This window comes from Lepisma saccharinum, chromosome 16, assembly GCF_977018435.1.
Source record: "Lepisma saccharinum chromosome 16, izLepSacc3.1, whole genome shotgun sequence".
Taxonomy (NCBI): Eukaryota; Metazoa; Arthropoda; class Insecta; order Zygentoma; family Lepismatidae; genus Lepisma; species Lepisma saccharinum.
In genome coordinates this window covers 35909372-35929792 of record NC_139244.1, presented here as the reverse complement: position 1 = coordinate 35929792, position 20421 = coordinate 35909372, and the positions used below count along the sequence as shown (strand labels likewise).

Below are 20421 nucleotides of genomic sequence, written 5' to 3'. Positions count from 1 at the left end.
TTGTGTTAGAAAGGGCGTCCTTTTTGTTTTACTTTTTAGTTACCATCATATTGATCACGTTAACAATACGACCGTCGTGATGGACAATTTGGATGAATGTATTCTATTTTGGTGTAACTCTGGTTGACGTCCTATCATAGGTCCTATCACTTTTTCTTTCTTTCTAATAAAGAAACCACACATATTAGGTCAACGGGCAGCAAATAAAATTTCAGAAAACAAATTGTGTGCGCGTTAACGTTGAAATGATTAATCCCACATGAAACTATTCCAAGTTTTACCAAACAATCTCTGCCAAGAATGAAGATAATATTATTTCACTGTCACTTTTAATTTTATGCTGGAATAAAAAAAAATAAAAAAACTGTTGAGGTACTTTAATTGATCACGTTCGATCTTCTATGTAAGAAATTAAACAACGCTTGGAAATTCTAGTGTCCTCTGTTACGTGTATTTCGGCGCATAATTAGGAAAACACTGTGCTGAAAAGCAACTTTGCAGTTTGTCAGGAAGTAATATCGAACTTTGTATTTTTCAAGTTACCAAGTACAAGGCAAATAATACTGCAATGGCGAAAGCTGTGAGTCGGTTAAAAACTATGAAGAAAGTAGCAGAGAAAGTGGAACACGGTAGGAAACTATATCAATTCATACCGGCAGGAATGGCTGCACCAGGACCTCCTCTTGGCCCAATGCTTGGTCAGGTGAGTATCAGTATGTGTGCACTGCAGGTAACCCAGTGTACCACCTTCGAAAACCACTTTGACATTTTTTTAGCCCATTAATTTTTCAAGTTTTATTCAGGAAAATAGGTTTCAAAACGCGGAAACCCCAAATGGTAACAGTTTCATACATCGGAGACACATTTCTTCAATTTTACACAAGAAACTACTTACGAAAATGAGTTTCTCCAAGGTTTACAACGTTCGTCGAGGTCTTTTCGGCATGAGTTTACAATACCGGACCACTCTCCAATTTCTATAAAATTTCGCCTACTTACTAATTTCGATGTCCTGATGACGTATCTGTAGTTCATATTTGGCGGTCACTTGTTAAAACTGTACATTTACGTGTACAACTTGTAAAATAACCTTGCGATTTACCACGGTGATTGTCCATACACAGCAATTCGGAACCATCTTTCTTTCGCAATTAATTACCTAATGGTCTTCCTTTACGCACAACAATCTTGTTGACGACAGACGAGGAATGCCTACGAGGTTAGGTTAGGCCTGTTAGGTTAGGTTCCATTAGCATAAATACAAAGAAAAATTAATATTTTAGCTAAGAGAACTATACCTTATCTTGCCTGTTGATTTCTTCATGTTGAGAAAATGGCGTCTTTCGTGGAGCTATTGTTCTTATGGTAGGGTTACGTTACGTTAAGAAAACATAGTTTATTTCATTTTTTTCTCGATTTCCATACTTGACCGCCAATTATTACATGCAGATTCGTGATTAGGAGTTCACAATTAGTGAGTAGGCGAAATTTCATAGAAATTGGAGAGTGTTCCGGTATTGTAAACTCGTTCCGTATTTTCTTTCATCGTGGAATATATTTGACCAGGAAATCATGTATTTTTCACGAGAAATATTGACGTACAATTACCATTGCTTTCATTTGCTTGCCCTACGACAACCGGTTGATGTGTACGTTTGATGACGTAAGCCCCTGTCAGTGTTTCAACCACCTTTTTTTTTTTTTTACTATGCATGCCTAACATAACCAAACCTAACCTAAACTTATCGGAATTAGTTTGTGGGGCTATCCGTAAATGGTTCGTGGGGCTATCCATGAGTGGTTTGTGGGGCTATACGTCAGCTACCCGTGCATAATGTATAATTTCCACCGGTGACAAACACGATAGTAGGCATTTTTCGGTGCAGAAGGTTGAAACACTGCATACCCACAACGTGAGTCGAGATGTGCCCACCATATTGTGTGTTCCGGAAGCGAAGAAAGGAATAAAAAAAAAGCACTCACAATGTGAAAAATTGTGTTTGTTTTTGTGTAAAAAGCATAATGGCACCTTGAACTATGTTCCGCAATACACAATTGGTAAATACGAACCATGCGAAACACAAAATGTCAGATTTTAATGTGTCTCCGATCTATGAAACTGTTACCCCACAAATAACAGAGATGATTTCTCTAACTCTAGCCTTCATAAACCCGAAGGTTTATGTCTCCAGCAACACAAGCCTTCCATCTGCAAGATCACTCCAATATTTTTCATCCTTGCTGATTTCCTACAGGACTCTTACCATAAGGTTTCCCAACCAGAAGCAGGGTAGCGACAGACCTGGAAAACCGGGAAAAGTCAGGGAATTTGAGAGGTCAAAAAAAGTCAGGGAAATGTCTGTGAATTTTGTCTTGATTGGAGTTTTTTTTTTTTATGTGATGGAACGAATGTGCCAGGCGTTTGCTTTGAAAGATGTCGTTATGAAGTGCTGCCTGGAAACAGGACATCTTGTTGCTATATCTCGGCCTCGACTTTTAGGCCCCTTTTATGCAGAACACAACCATGGCACCACAAACCAGTGTTGGCAGGAGGAGAGGTGAGGGGGAGAAATTTCCTTAGGAGCAGAAAAAATTGATAAGCCTCTAAATATTACGTAGAAAATTCATTGATTTATCATTCGTTCTTGTCTGCATGGGAGTAGTAAAGGGACAGAACTGTCAACAAATGGAGTGGATTGGGTGGGGGGGGGGGAGGTGGCACAGTCCGATAGTTGTCGTAGTACGGCATTTTGTTGGACATTCTGAAGGAACATTGAAACAAATAAGGGCACTATGCAACCCTGTAATTTGTAGAATGTCATGCTACAGCATGAACATTTTAGGCTCCATTGATGCATACGAATCTTGTCGTATTTCGTAGTCTGATTAATGTTGAACTTTGGCAAAATGTCTCACTACATAATGCAGCAAAAATCGCATGCATGGCAGTCTTGTGGGATTGATTTTTGTTGGATGTCTTCGGAGTGCGACATCTGACAAAAATCGCATGCATAAACAGAGCCTTGTATATCCGAGTTTCTCTTGTGTGGTACATTTCATTGAACAAACTTTTTGGGTTTGTTTGTGCATGCGATTTTTGTCAAACGTTACAGTTCGATATTTGTCATTCTGCTACATCCGGTAAAAATGGCATGCATTGCTCTCTTGTGAATCAAATGTTTCTTGGATGTTCCAGTGTGACATTTTTTGTCGTTTACGATGTTTGTCAGATGGAACATCCAACAAAATTCGCATGCATAAACTGAGCCCTTATTAGTCTGTTGCTGTTGCATCACTGCAAATATGCTGCTGGAATTTTATTACTCTTCTGGCTCATTTAACCTTATTTAATGTAGCAATGCATACAAAGGTTCTCTTTCATCATCCAGATGTAATACTGGTTTTGCACAAGTTAACGTAGATTTACAATGACATTGCACTTCGATATCAAGAAGAAACCAGCAAATCGGGACATAGTATATGTTGAAGAATAATATCACGAAAAAGTGAAACTGAAACCTGTATTGGTAAATGTTATACAAATTTGACAAGTGCATACTCCCAACTTCAACACTCCCATTGCAATTCACAACTCTTTCTGTCCTTTCTGTTTAAACTCGTGAGAGATGGTTATTAATCTGTCACTGAGTGAAGTTAATGTCCAATGTTATGAAATAAAATACAAATAATAATTATATTAATATAATTACTCGAATAATTTCTCTGCCAGTCCTGCTAAATGTTCACTTCTCATCTACTGATTTATATGAGGGGCATCCAGAAAGTAAGTTCCAATTAGTAGGGACCTTGATTTTTCTCAAACGCGATAACAGTGAAAAATGTTAATTGCTACGTAGTAATGTTTATGAATGTGCAGTGATCTCTGGACACATTTTTCAGCCGTTCAAAATAGCGAAATAATGCAAATTTGGCATAAATGTGTATTGTTGGCATATCTCACGAATTTAAAAAAAATTATGCTTTAACGATGAAAAATGCAACGAAATCCAACATTCTTGTCTTTTTTAGGCTTAAAAAATAAAATATGCCATATTTGTGCACGTAGAACGTGCAAGTTTTCCAACATTTTATTCAACAGAAAAGTATAATGCATGTTATACATGAAATACTTCCAACAGCCACATTAAATCACATATTTCCCATGATTTTTTCAACTTGTATCAGAACAATTTGCATCACAGAGCAAAGTGGCGGGGTTCTGACAGGAGATGGATTGTGTATCGACCATAACACGGAGCCTCATCTTCAGTATTTTTTGCAAGAAGTGGTGCAAATTTAGCAGAGATAGTGTGTTAGCGTACCGCCACAGGGGAGTCGTAACATCAGCATTTATTCAGCTAGAAATAATGGAAAATAAATTCCTCAAAAATCGGTTCCAACATATTAAACTATCACAAAAATACGTAGACGATGTGACCTACAATTTAAAATAATAGTTTAAAAAGCACAATGGAAGTATAAGTTTTGGTACATTTGGCAGAAAAAATGTTCTAAAATAAAAACGTGAATTTTGAGAAATTTATCAATGAAAAAGGAAAGAAACATACACATTGCGGCAATTTGAAATCGAGATTGATTTTTTCTCGCTAGGTGGCGCCACTGTGCAAGCTTGCTGTAGTGCGAACAAGTAACTGGTATCTCACGAACAATCGACGCAGAGCTCGTTGACCTTGAGCGACATTGCCGCTTGTGGCGTTGTTGAATGTGGGCACGTGTTGTGAAAGTGCGTCGTGATTTCAAATTGGAACAAAGAGCAAGCATCAAGGGAGCTCTTGGGTAAAACTGCTGTGGAAACGTTTGACATGTTGTTCAAGTCTATAGGGACAATTGTTTATCCTGTACAAGTGTATTTGAATGGCTCAGGCGTTTTGGTAAAGGACGGGAGCCAATTGAACACGACGCGCATCCAGGTGTAGGTGGGATGGTTAGAACACCAAAATTGGTCAAGAAAGTGAGGATAATCATTACTAAAGACTGAAATTTCAGACAGACTGTTACTGTTGCATTTTATTTTTAGGTACTGAAACCTTTTGTGCAAGGAATAACACTGTGAGGCCCGAGTATCGGGATGATGGCAGCTGGCGTCTGCTTCATGACAGTGCACCAAGTCACAAGACTGTGATTGCAAAGAACCTTTTGGCCCTAAATCGACTCCGTGTGTTGTCACACCCTGCCTACTCACCGGACCTGGCTTCATGTGATTATTTTTTATTTCCTAAACCAAAATCTGCACTGAAAGGTTCCTATTTTTATGGTGTACCAACAATCAAGAAGGCTATGACATGGATTTTAAACAGCGTTACACAAAACAAATTCCAGCAATCCTTCCATGCACTGGTAGGCATTTCGCTACAATGTGTGGATGCAGGAGGGTCCTACTTTGAATGATCCAAGGTAAATAACTTTCTATGAAGACTAGTTTATTTTTTAGAGCACCAGTCTCGATTTCAAATTGCTGCACTGTGTATAATGCCAATTTTTGGTGCCATAACATATCTGTAGCTGTTACGTGAGATTGATTTAAAATTTTTGGGTGTGTCGCCATTTTGCACCCTTCAGTATATACGGGAAAAAATCCCATTACCTTAAAATTAAAAAAGGGGTATGGAACGTAACTTCTAAGGTATCAAACTCTCACGAACATAAGTAGGCCATGTGACCTACAATTGAAGACAGTAGTTTAAGAATACCACTAACTAACTCTCTAGCCTTCTTAAACCCGAAGGTTCATGGCTGCAGCACCACAGGCCTTCCATCTGTCCCTATCTTAAGCAAGATCTATATACTCTTTTCCATCTACCGATTTCCTTTAGGTCCATCTCAACGTTGTCCCTCCATCTTCGTCTTGGCCTTCCTACAGGTCTCTTACCATCAGGTTTCCCAACAAGAATCCTGTGAACTGAACTCCTCTTTCCTCTCCCATTCGTGCCACATGGCTTGCCCACCTAAGTCTTCTTGATTTAATTATTCTAATATCTGGACATGAATAAAATTATGTAGTTCTAAATTATGTAACCTTCTCCACTCACCTGTCTCCTCATCCCTTTTAGGTCCAAATATTTTCCTAAGGATCTTATTTTCAAATACTCTCAATTTGTGTTCCTCTTTCAATGTAAGGGACCAAGTTTCACACCCATATAATACTACAGGCAATATTACTGTTTTGTATATTTTAACTTTTACTTTCTTAGATATTAAACGAGAAGAGAGAAGTAACATGCATTTCCTGAATTAAGCCTACTTTTTATTTCCTCTTTAATATAATTTTCATTTGTTAATATTACTCCTAAGTATTTAAATTTGTAAACTGGTTCAATCGAGTTGTTATGAATAATTAGCTTTTGATTATTACCTAACACTTGGTTTCGGCCTGTAAGCATATATTTGGTTTTATCTTTGTTAACTTCCAAACCTATCTCTTTAGCAGTTTTGAAAAATATTTTAGCATTATTCAAATGTATTTATATCATCCCCTAATAAGTCTACATCATCAGCATATGCTAACAGCTGAGTCACACCATTTAATTTTAGTCCTTCGTTAGTTTCTTTTACCTCCTAACAGCATATTCTAAGGCAAAATTAAAGAGCAATGGAGATAATGCATCTCCTTGTTTTAACCCATCATGAATTGTAAATTTGTCAGACACATTAATACCCACACGAATTTTACTTTCTGTTTCACTGATGCATACTTTTATCATACTAACAAGCTTCTTAGGTATTCCAAACCCTACTAATATATTATATAATTTATCTCTTTTGACCGAATCATATGCTTTTTTTAAATCAATGAATAGCTGATGGACATTTTGATTATATTCCCACTTTTTTTCAAATGTCTGTCTGATGTGAAAAATTTGATCTGCAGTTGATCTGTTATGTTTAAATCCACATTGATAATCACCTATACTTTCATTAGCATATGAGGTTAGTCTTGTTAAAATAATGTTAGATAATATTTTATATGTTGTTGAGAGTAGAGAAATACCATGAAGGTATAATTTTAGGTATATTTTCCAAGAAGTGTGCTAAAATGAAAATGTGAATTTTGGGAAAAATAACATCGAATAGTAATAAAATATATAAAAGAGTAACACCAAAGATAATGAAAAATCAAAGTCCGTACCGGTTAGGCATAAATAAAGAAGAATGTGAGTAGTAATTTATTGCATTAGAGTGACTCCTAACCTCATTTTCGGCATAATCACTACCGTTGTTCTGGCAGTTGTCGTAGCATGGCATTAAATTTTGTATGCCATGGCATATGTGTCTCACAGCAAAGACGAACTATTTGTACTGCAGTGTAACTGTCAAAACCTTGTCCTGCCAGAAACCTCTTCAGCTGAACAAAAATATAAAAGTGTGTACATGCAAAGCCGGGACTGTGATCCAAGATCTCTCATGATGTGATGCAAAAGAGCCCACATTTTCTCAGCTGTATGGGGTCGTGCACTGGATTGGCCTTCCATGAATTGTCTGCACCATCCTCTGACCATACTATCGCTTATGACGTCCGGCCTGTACATCTCACACAATTACTGGTGGCTATATGCCGGATTCTGAGCGTGCAACAATCTGATTACCACACGTACCTCACAGTCGTCGGGAGAGAGTGTTGCGCTGCGACTCCACCAGATTGCAGCCACTTTTTTCTGTCTACATATGCGTTGCATGCTCCAACCACTAGCGTCGCGTACAGACGCCATTGGAACTCTGGATGCTCCTCATGTATAAACTTTTGGAAGCTGTTATCAATAGCATGTTCCTGTTTTAATATTTGATTAGCTAAATCAGGCACCTGTATAATGAGTAGATTCTCCTATAAATTGCTTGCATTAATTTTTTTTAATACGTTCCTATATACTCTGTTTGCCAGCAATAATGGTATAACTGCATGTAGTCAGTTTCACAGTATTTAATTGGATATACTGTGAAAGTTTGTACTGAAGGAGACACCCCATTGATAATGAAGGAAATATGACACTTTGTATGTACGAATCAATTGTTTCACTTATGTGCAAGAGTTAAGTTGTTTGCTTCATAAATAAAATAGAAGTAGGTAGGTTTATGCATCAAAAAATAAGTCTGCACTCATGGTTCTTGCAAGCAGAGGGTTCCAAACCTCAATGGAAATATCAACATATAATAACGAGAAAGGCTGAGGAGATTGATAAATTACAAAACTTCTCTTTTCATCAATCACACTTCACTCTAATCTCATTTAGTCGTAATTTTAAAAATAATCAATTATTTTATTGAAAACTGGCTTCATATCAAAAAATCCCGTAATCCCTTCCTGGCTTGTGAATTGTAATAATTTTCAAAATTTACAATTTGCAGTTTGAATGCAAATCATAGGGAAATGAAGTAAATTTCTTGGAAGCTAATATGGGTACTTAATACAATACATACCTGGATCTGTATGACTTTCTTATTTCCATTTGCAAGAACATGGGTTTGGTTTATAATTGTCAGGGAGAAATGTAAATTTTGTCCTGGAAAACCTGGAAAAGCCAGGGAATTTTATTTCTGCTTGTTTGAATCCACCCTGAGAAGCCTGTAAACTCTTCTTTCCTTTCCCATTCATGCCACATAGCCTGCCCATCTAAGACCTCTTGATTTAATTATTCTAATAATATCTGGACATGAAAACAAAGTATGCAGTTCTAAATTATATAACCTTCTCCACTCACCTAACTCTTCATTCCTTTTAGGTCCAAATATTTTTCTGAGGATTTATTTTCAAATACTCTTAATTTATGTTCCTCTTTCAATGTAAGGGATCAGGTTTCCCATCCATATAATACTACATACAAAATTCTGTTTTGTATATTTTTACTTTTAGTTTCAAGAAGAGAAACGTTTGTGAAGAGAAAAGCAACAAGTGTTCTCGGGTTACCAGCCAGGTTAAATCTGAGTTGGCTTCCAATGTTTCAAGGGCATACATTGCTGTCATCTTCAGGGAATGTAGAAATGGAAACCAGTGTAGGTTAATATACATGACCATAATGTGGGGGAGTTTGGATATCCACTCCTCCGTAAAAACAAGACACCAGCCAATGAGAACACCAGGATCCAGAGAGACCCAATAGGAAGACAGAATCCAAACTCTGCCACATTATAGTCATGTATATTAACCTACACTAGTCTCCATTTCTACATTCCCTAAAGATGACAGCAATGTATGCCCTTGAAATGTTGGAAGCCAACTCCAATTTAACGTGGCTGGTAACCCGACAACACTTGTTCGAATCACATCGCCAGGAAAGCTACAATTCCTATGCATTTCTTGAATTTAGTCTACTTTTTATTTTCTCTTTTAATATCATTTTCATTTCTTAGTATTACTGAATTTGGAAATTGATTCAAATGAGTTATCAATAATTAAATTTTGATTATTACCTAACATTTGATTTATAATAGTTTTGAATAAATAAATTAAAAAATTACCATAATGTTATCAAATTCTCTTATCAGAAAACTTACAATTTTGGCAGTGTTTTTCATTGAATACATGCAAAATATTGTGAAATTTGCGACATATTGGAAAAGTCACAAAAAATACATTTGCATTATTTTGCAATTAAGCATGCATCGAAAAGCATGTTTGCATCTTATTTTATCCATTTAAAGCAACTTCAGCCAAGGCTTTGGTGTTGTGATTTCTAAAAGCAAGGTTCTTACATACATACAATACAACATTTATAGATGGTGTTTCGGTTATACAGGGTTAGTCAAAAGTATCGGGACAGGCCAGTAATAACGAGACGGAGGACAATCACATGTTGCAAGTAGGTATTATTGCGGAAACTGCAATGAATGGTGGTGTGGCCATCGTCGCAGCCATCTTGGATTCTGCCATATTGGATATCACACAATATTTTCAAATGGAAAGGGGTATGTATGACACATCAATTTAGGCTAGAATCGTCCCACAAATGACAATCCAAACTCATTTTGGACCTATCGCCATTCGTGGTAGAGATAGGGTGTACTATGTTAGACTGCAAAAAATGAGATTTGTTTGAAAGAATTGTTTACTGTATTCTTGTGGGTAACTGTACACTGCAAATTACAGAGAGCATGAACAAGCAAACATGACATTGACTTACAGAATGCCTCAAAGCAAGTGCTCACACTGCTTCCCGTCGACTGTCTGACAATACTATGTCAACTGACCGTAAAAACTGCAAGATGCACGTTGAAGCATATCCCGAGAAAGTCCTCTTGTTTCATCCACAATGCGATTCTGTAAATCATTCAGGGAGTGTGGTTTGGTGGAAGTAATCTAGGGGTGATAGATGGGAGATCTTGCAGGCCATTCGATCATACCTCGTCTTCCAATCCATCGTTGTGGAAACGTTTCATGTAAGTATTGTCGAACACCCCGTCCATAGTTTGGTGGCGCTCCGTCCTGTTGGAACTAAACACGATTAAAGTCCCGTGTCGACACTTGGATGGTAGGGACAAACTGCTCACGAAGCATTGTCAAATACTTCTCACCTGTCAGATTGCCATCAATGAAGAAAGGGCCAAGAATGATGCCTCTTATCATTCCTACCCAAACAATCAGTTTCTGTGGATACTGGGTATAATGTACCATCATCCAATGCGGGTTTTCATTTCTCCAATAGTGGCAGTTATGTCGGTTCACATGTCCATTTAACATAAGTGTCGCTTCATCAGAGAATGCAATGTCATTGAGGTAAGTACTATCGTTATCAATATTTCGCAAAATTTAATACGGCGATCAAAGTCATCTTTTGTCAGTTCGTGCCTAAACTCACTTTGTAGGGATTAAACTTACTGCACACTTAAATTCGTTGCACTGAACTCTGGGAAATGTCCAGCATGTTGGCAAAGCTGGTTGTCCATGTATGCGGATTTTGCACAGAAGATTGTAACACATCCAATGAAACTGCCTGGTCGCTACACGATTTCGGCCTTCCTGATCACACACGGTCTTTAACACTTCCACTTGCTGCAAAACGTCGAATGGTTCTTTCGATGGTTGACTTCGAAATTAGGTTACGTTAAGGGAATGTAGCATTAAATAACTGTCGCACCTCGGTATATGATAGCTTGCGATCTCCATAGCCAAGCATCATTAACCTTTTGAGTCTCAAGACCATTTTCACATGTAAGCCTCTCTGTCCCGAGCCGATTTTGAGCAAAATGCAGAGTTTCAAATAAATTAGTGCAGATCGGAGACTAATTGTCCTAGAGAGATGAGTGGCATACCATTGTACGCAGAATGAATCACAGATTCAGAAGATATATAATTTATGCACATTCGGCGTATATATGGAGGGGGAAAGGGGCGTGAAAATACTTTTTTTTAAAAAAAAATTGGGCTTCTCCCCCCTCGAAAAAAAGTATATGAAAAGTTCAAAATGCACATAGAAATTATCGCTGACATGTAAGGAACACAAAAATATTTGCATTATTATCATAGGACCAATGTAACTTGAGTTGTACCCCCAAAAGGAATGGTCGGCACGCCACTGATTCAAGCTTCAAAATGCAGCGGTACCTTGAAATGACTTTAGCTCAGAGACTATTTGCCCTGGAGATATGAACGATATACCGTTGTACGCAGAATGAATCACAGATTCAGAAGATATATAATTTATGCACATTCGGCGTATATATGGAGGGGGAAAGGGGGGAAATCCCCTGAAAATACTTTTTTTTTAAAAAATGGGGTTTCTCCCCCCCTCCCCCGAAAAAAATGATATGAAAAGTTCAAAATGCACATAGAAATTATTGCTGAGAAATTATTGCTGACATGTAAGGAACACAAAAATATTTGCATTATTATCATATGACCAATGTAACTTGAGTTGTACCCCCAAAAGGAATGGTCGGCATGCCACTGATCCAAGCTTCAAAATGCAGAGTTACATTGAAATGAGTATAGCTCAGAAACTAAATGCCCTAGAGATATGAAAGATATACCGTTGTACGCAGAATGAATCACAGATTCAGACGATATATTATTTATGCACATTCGGCGTACATATGGAGGGGGAAAGGGGGGAAATCCCCTCAAAAATACTTTTCTTTAAAAAATGGTGCCCCCCCCCCCGAAAAAATGTCCAAATGCAAAATTTATGCAAATTTGGCGTACATATGGAGGGGAAAGGGAGAAAACCACCAAAAATCATTTTAAAAAATTGTTACTTCACCCAAAAAATGTCCTCGCACTTGGGCACAAAACAACACCTACGCACAACATTCACGGATGAAAAGCTAGAAAAGCTTGCAGCTGCTTGAAATTCTATTTTTAGACAATGCAGGGTAACCCCTGTTGCAACTTCTGGACACTTGTGCTAAAAAAACAAAGGTTTCCTTCAACGTGCTTCGAAATTCGATTCTCACAACGCAGATTCAACAACCAGTCTTCCCCCTCCCCCTGCTTGCGCACTCACGGAAAATTTTCATTTTGACATCGGATACTGATAAACAAGCTTCCTTCGAATGCACTTAACAAGAGGGAGTGAAAAGCATTGCTTTAGAACAACAAAGCCGGTCTTCCTGTGTTGGCAAAAATTTGACCTTGAAAACAGAAGTCCCTTTTACCACCTTTCCCCCCTCCATTTTCATGAAGACAAAAAAATGCAAAAAAACATTTCTGTTAAATACATGTGTTAGGAACAATATAAAAAAAATTGAAATTCTAGCAAAAAATAGAAAAGTTATAACGTAAAAAGTACGACCTTGACACAGTGTCTCGATCGAGATGCTTGGGACCATGAGGGTTACATTTGGGTATCTCGATCGAGACGCTTGGGACACAAAAGGTTAATAACGTAATACGTTCTCGTTCACTGAGCTCCATTTTGACCACTGACACAGACACAAATCTCCTTCCTTTGGCACAACACTCACCAACATGAGTGACATGCAGAACGTTCCCAAGGACGATAACAAATGCAACTGACCTTCGAGGAATTTTGACTACAATCTACAAGGGATGTTTACAGGTAGAGTCCATATCCAGACGAATACTGTTGTTTCTGTCCGTGGAAGGGAAAGTAAAACAAATACGTACCTGATGCTCTTAATTCGTCAAATAGAATTGTTAGCTACAAAAGAGTATGTTACTCTGTTGTAAAAAGGATTGTTTAGACTGGAATTCTTTAAATCGGTAATTTGCGATATTATGTTGTCACAGCCTCGAAGTAAGGTACCATCCCAGCATTTGCCTGGGGAAACTGAGGAAAACCGATCTCCCGATCTATCACCCCTCGATTACTTTATGGGGGCACATGAAGGACGAAGTGTATCGCACCAAACCACACTCCCTGAATGATCTACAGAATCGCATTGTGGATGAAACAAGAGGACTTTCTCGGCATATGCTACAACGTGCACCTTGCAGTTTTTACGATCGGTTGACATAGTATTGTCAGACAGTCGACTGGAAGCAGTGTGAGCACTTGTGTTGAGGTATTCTGTAAGTCAATGTCATGTTTTCCTGTTCATGCTCTCTGTTTACTTGCAGTGTACAGTTAGCCACAAGAATACAGTAAACAATTCTTTCAGACAAATCTCATTTTTTGCAGTCTAACGTAGTACACCCTATCTCTTCCACGAATGGCGATAGGTCCAAAATGAGTTTGGATTGTCATTTGTGGGACGATTCTAGCCTAAATTGATGTGTCATACATACCCCTTTCCATTTGAAAATATTGTGTGATATCCAATATGGCGGAATCCAAGATGGCTGCCACGATGGCCACACCACCATTCATTGCAGTTTCCGCAACAATACCCACTTGCAACATGTGATTGTCCTCCGTCCACGCGTCTCTTTCAGATAAATCTCATTTTTTGCAGTCAAACGTAGCAGACCCTACCTCTTCCACAAATGGCGATAGGTCCAAAATGAGTTCAGATTGTCATTTGTGGGACGATTCTAACCTAAATTGATGTGTCATACATACCCTTTTCCATTTGAAAATATTGTGTGATATCCAATATGGCGGAATCCAAGATGGCTGCCATGATGGCCATACCCCCCATTCAATGCAGTTTCCGCACCAATGCCCACTTGCAACATGTGATTTACCTCTGTCCATGGGTCTCGTTATTACTGGCCTGTCCCGATACTTTTGACTAACCCTGTATATCATTGCAAAACATGAAAAGAAGTGTTAGTCGACAAATTAATTTCATTTTTTGATCCAGCATTTAAATTCTGTAAACAAAAGCCTGTTTGTGTAAAAATATCACTCTAGAGCAGTGTAATTTGCAACATTTCTGGAGGGATAAGTGCCATGCCATGGCTACCCTGGTTTGACTTTCCTAAGCCCATTCCAGCTGTACTAGTACTGAATGAGATTCCCAGGTGCAAGAAAATTTTACCATCAAAAATAAAGTTTGAGGACAAATTTTAATTTATGATTTCCCATGTGGTTGTATGGTAAATACTTAGGTACTTGTTGTGTACATCTTCCAACAAAATTGTATACTGCTAGTGTTGCTAACTAAGATTATATGCCTATGATATGCCACTGTTTCTATTTGCCATAAAACTGCTATTTCAAAACCCAACAAGTATTGCACTTGATCTCTATTTGTGAAACCACACATCACCATGGTTCTAACCACAAAAATTTGAATTATGCTGCAATATTTTTGGACAGTATTGTCTATCTCTGAAATTGGCATACTGCAAAAGAAAAAATTCAGTAACAGTTCCGTATATCGGAAACACGTTAAAATCGGATATTTTGTGTTTCGCATGGTTCGTACTTACCAATTATGTATTGCGGAACATAGTTCATGGTGCCATTATGCTTTTTACATGAAAACAAACACAATTTCTCACATACAGAGTGATTTTTTTTATTCCTTTCTTCGCTTCCTTAACACACAATACGGCGACCACATCTTGACTCATGTTGTGGTTATGCAGTGTTTCTAACCCTCTTCACCAAAAAATACCTACTATCGTGTTCGTCACCGGTGGAAATTGTACATTATGCACGTGTAGCTGACGGATAGCCCCCACGAACCATTATGCACAGTAGCTGACGGATAGCCTCACGAATCATTCACGGATAGCCCCACGAATCATTCACGGATAGCCGCACGAACCATTCATGGATAGCCCCATGAACCGTTTTTGATAAGGTTAGGTTTGGTTCGGTTAGGCAAGCATAGTGAAAAAAAAGGGGGTTGGAAACACTGACAGGGTCTTAGTGTCATCAAACGTATGCAGCATGCATTTCACGTAGCGAAAGCAATGGCAATTGTGCGTCAGTGAGTTATTTCTCTTGAAAAATACATGATTTCCTGGTCAAATAGATTCCACGATGAAAGAAAATACCTCGACGAACATTGGAAAGCTTGCAGAAACTAATTTTCCGTACGTAGTTTCTTCTGTAAAAATGAAGAAATGTGTTTCCGATATACGGAACTGTTACCAAAAATTCACTTAGACTCGAACTATTAATTTCTGGAATTTTCTGTATTGAAAACGGGCAACCAAAAATATTTTTAAATGTCTCAGTACCTAGATGAGGCTTTATAATTTAGAAAACCCAGAGTGAATTTTCTCTGGCAAGAGAACCATATTTTTCTATGCCAACTGTGTCTTCGTTCTGAACCTGGTATATCTCGCACCCACTCCCGTTTCCAAGTCTTTTATTTACAACTAAAGGTACAACACATGTCCGTGAAAATGTAAGCTTTTCCAGTGCCTGGTGAGTGTTTCCTATTTTCTTCTCATTCCCCCCTTCTTCATTTAATTTAGTCTTAGTCTTATGTATATGCAATGTACCAGTATGAATACTTATTCATACATTTCTGTTTCAGAGGGGAATCAACATTGCAACTTTTTGCAAAGACTTCAATGAGAAAACCAAGGATATCAAAGAGGGAGTTCCTTTGCCATGCAGGATAACTGTGAATCCCGATAGAAGCTATGAGTTGGTCATTCATGCCCCACCCACGACTTTTCTTCTAAAGCAAGCAGCAGGAATTCAGAGAGCTGCGATGGAAGCAGGTAAACATTTCAAACCTGTACATACATAAATTATATGAACACACTGGTATTAAAAGAAATCAGAATGTGTGTGTGCGTGTGCCAATAATGACCAGACACATGTAGGAATGTGATAATCTGGAGCTGGTTTGGTAACAGTACAGGGTAAATCTGCCATTCATCACTATCACAGCTTCTACACTTCGAGTAAGACTTTTCACCAGTTGCAGTAAAATGTCACCAGTGGTCAATTCCAATCCTGCAAAATGCCGAACATCGGGGTGGAGGTGTTTGGGCAGTTTGGCCTGGATCGCAACCGGTGCTCTAAAGCCCGGTTTACATTGGTCGAGTATACAGGAGAGTAGCTGGAGCAAGTAGGGTCCAGTGAGCTACTCTCCCCATGTAAACAACTGGGGAGAGTACTGTAGCCAGTACTTGCTCCAGTAGTCAGGACAGTCGAGTGGCTGTTCACGGAGAACAGCGACTCGACCGAGTTGTTTCCTCTCCCATCAATTTTTTTCACTTATGCATAAACTCGAGAGACCACTCGGTCAATGTAAACACTTTCTGAGGACAGTATAGAGTCTGTGTTGTGCGAGTGTCCAATGTCCATGGAATTTGTGTCGATTATAGGAGTGATGCTTTAAGTGTAGGAGATGAGACTTGATGTATTTGGCGTAGGAGAAGTAAAATTAAAAATAAGTAATTTAGGTTCTACATCTACACAGCCAAGAATGATCGAAAATAGAAAAATCAAGGAAATTGGTTTTATTTCCGGACATGTCCCCGTGCATTATTGTATTAATTTCTCGTGAAAAAGAGTGTGTAAACCGTTTCAGAACTTTTTTTTTTTTAAATCGCCGACGACGTGGATGGTTCATTCTATCAAAAGAGCACCAAACAGCTCCAGCTACTGTCCCACTTTGCTGGGGTCTAGTAAATCGTGTGTAAACAGCTACTCGCCATAGAAGGATTGAGTCGAGCAGACAGGCCAGTAACTCTACTGCTCGCTCGACCAATGTAAACCAGCCTTAACTCATCCCACAGAAATTGGGTTGAGATTAGGGCATTGAGGTGGCCAGTCGAGTTCATCCACTCCAATGTCGTAAATCCACTCCGTTATGGCTTTTGCTTTATAGATGGCAACATTGTCATGGTGGAAATGAAAAGGTCACTTCCAAACAGTTATCATAAAGTGGGGAGCATAGAGTTGTCTCTGTGCGAGAGGCATCAGCAACACCATATGTAAAACAGCCCCATGATTCCACCTCTGCTGAATTTCACGGTGGGAACAATACACTCCGATAAAAACCGCTCTCCAGTTATTCACCATGTCCACACACATTTATCAGATTGCCGCAACATGTAGCGTGATTCGTCACACCACATGGTGTTTTTCCATTGTTCTAGGGACCACCGATGACGTTCTTTGCACTACTGTAATTGACTTGTTGCATTCCAGGTATTAATCATTGGTTTATGTGCTGCAGGTCTCCCATGGAATCCAGTGCCACCACATCTTGTTGCATGGTACAAGTACTGTATATCATTGTATATGTAATGTGCTTCCCTCCGGGAATACAGACAACCATGACAAATACTGACAAAAGATGTCGTAACCTACAATAATGAATGCAGCAAACTTTCGAGATTCATTGGGTCCAAAGAGAATAGCAGCTCAGGAACACAGATCGTTTCCCATACATCATTTCTAGTAGCTTTTTGTAAAATTGAAAGACATGATTAAATCTTCCCATTTATGTGCAAGTTACTTACTTAAATTTTGCACATACACACATTTACATAAACAATTAAACAGAAAATAAATGAAGAATAAATAGTCCTTTTCTTAACAGGATGAAACAGAAATCAAGAAAATTAGTAGCTGCATGTTTTTCTGAACTCATTACATGATGTGGACCTCCCAATGGCGCAGTGGTAGCATCGTAGCCTTGTAATCAAGGGGTCCCAAGTTTGATACCCGATGGAGGCACATAGTGGTTTGGATCCCACTTTAAACTGTAGGTCCAGTCCCAATTAGTCTTACTGTGCATGAAGTGGATGTAAAACACCAACTCAACTCATTACATGATGTTTTGTAAATCCTTTGTTGGAAGTCTACAATTTTGAAGATATAATTTTGCTTTGGTCCAAAGGTAAATGTGCCATGAGATCTGCCTGGCATTCAGAAGCTGAAAGGACCAAAGAAACATCAGTCATCGCATTGATACAGTAATTGCTGCAACATGATTACGAATAACATGAAATTATTTAAAGTAAACTATGATGTGCCTCACTATCCTTTTTTATAGCTACTGCAATTTAGTTTCTTATCTCCTCAATATCAAAGTCTTTCTACACAGAGGAGCCTGTGAAATCACTTATCTATTACTACGTAAATTGAAAATTCCAATAATTTTTGATTGAATACTTCTTTTCAGTGTGTTCTTTGCTGTTATTGTAATACTTTCTTTGTTTATATAATATACAAACAATTTTGTAAATTTGAGTTCTCATCTGAGGAAGATAAATAAGTATAGTGTTAGTATTAATGGAATAAGTAACTATATATTATTATATATTTTTTTTTACAGGTCGTGAATGTGCAGGAAAAGTTACATTAAAACATATTTATGAAATAGCAAAGATAAAATCAAAAGATCCTCCTCTCCAGTTGACGAAATTACAAGATATTTGTAATCTGGTAATAGGATCAGCACGGTCTTGTGGAATCGAAGTAGTGAAGGAACTGGATCCAAAAGAATATGGTGAATTTTTGGAAGAAAGAAAGGCTATTGTAGAACAGCAAATGAAGGAGCTCCAAGAAAAAAAGGAGGCTCGTATGTTGAGAACTGCATAACATTTTGGGAATTTGCCATCTGTAGCTGTCGTACTGTAGTGCATTGTATCTGTAAATGTAAATATAATGTTAATATTAAAGCATAAAATGTTACACTTACCTTGGGTGTTTATTTTATAAGTGTTGTAAGCAAATTGTTGTCAAATATTACTGCATTGATTCAAACATGTTCCTTCCTTTCATGGAAAATGCATCAGTGTATGGGTCATTCCATACTATTTCAATCTATTATGATTTTGTCGCTTACCAATTTTTAACTGACATTGAACATTTTTGTTCAGGCTTGTTCGGATATGACAGCCAATTTCAATCAGTGGTATGCAGTAATTTTAGCATTTTCCGATTGTAGCGTTATATGTTATTATTGTTTGTGTGGCAAGATGAAAATAAAAATATTACACCCACAGATCTTCTGACAGTCGAGATAATTTTGAGTGTAAAGCTTTTTTTTCTTCTTCTTCTTCGTGTTGCGGCTAAAACTCGCTGCTTACAATAATCAATACTAAAAACTCATTGTGAAATACAACTGAAGATGAAACTTTCAATATTCTTTGGAAGAAGAGTCACTGGAATTAACTGCAAAAATTGTGATTTATATAGAAATATTGTTTCGTCATACATATGCTTGTTTGTTTAAGTTTGGCGTTGAAGTCCACTTTATGCACAGCAAAGATAATCTGAACTGGACGTACAGTTTAAAATGGGATCCGAACCACATTTTCCTCTATCAGCAATAGAACTTGGGACATTTTCTATGTTAGCATTTTGTAGGTTAGTCGCGTGTTACTCACAAATCCAGAATATAAAAAAGGAAAGTTAAAAATTGTACTTACGTATGTACGTATATAGCGTTAGGAATGCCGTAGAAGTTAAAGAATGTATAGAAAATCTGGAAATTGATGACGAGGATACAATAAGTAGTTTTGATGTTATTAACTTATACCCAAGTGTACCGAGGGGGCAGGCAGGAGATTGTTTACTAAGGTGGCTGTTAGAAAAAGGAATAGACATCCTAACTGCTTGGGAATATGTACGATGGTATAACCTTGTAACGGAATATAACTTTTTCTATGTCAATGACAGTATTTATAGACAAAAAGAAGTCTTGGTGATGGGAAACCCCATTTCTGGTATAGTAGCGAGCATTTTTATGCACTTCATTGAGAAGGCTGCTTTGGAAAAAACGAGAATGGGTATTAAATATTATGGGAGATACGTTGATGATATCTTGATTATAGGAAAGGGGGTAGCACTGAACAAGGTATTTGAAGAATTAGAAAAACAAGATGAAAGAATAAACTTCACTAGGGAAAACTTAAGCGATGGAAAAATCAATTTCCTGGATCTTAGTATCTTGAAAGAAGGGAATAGGATTAGAACAGGAGTACATCATAAACCCCTATCGGGGAACTTATATATTAACAAGGAATTGGCGCACCCCGAAATAACAAAGAAAAACTTATTCCTTAACTTTTTTATTAGGGCCGGTAGACTATGCAATAATGGAAAAGAAAAAGACAACGAAATTCGGTGGATAAGAAAAACA

At 37.9% G+C, this 20421-nt stretch overlaps 2 protein-coding genes across 2 annotated transcripts in view; one reads left to right on the top strand and one right to left on the bottom strand.

Moving 5' to 3' along the window:
• LOC146000395 (splicing factor 3B subunit 2-like) overlaps window positions 1–20421 on the bottom strand; it is an 89033-nt gene that overhangs the window by 56889 nt on the left and 11723 nt on the right. The gene's annotated exons all lie outside the window — the stretch shown is intronic.
• mRpL11 (mitochondrial ribosomal protein L11) lies at window positions 214–19211 on the top strand. The gene is made up of 3 exons (XM_083137987.1): window positions 214–703; window positions 15847–16036; window positions 18610–19211. The coding sequence occupies exons 1-3, from the start codon at window positions 569–571 to the stop codon at window positions 18873–18875; spliced, it is 591 nt and encodes a 196-aa protein (XP_082994113.1). The 5' UTR covers window positions 214–568; the 3' UTR covers window positions 18876–19211.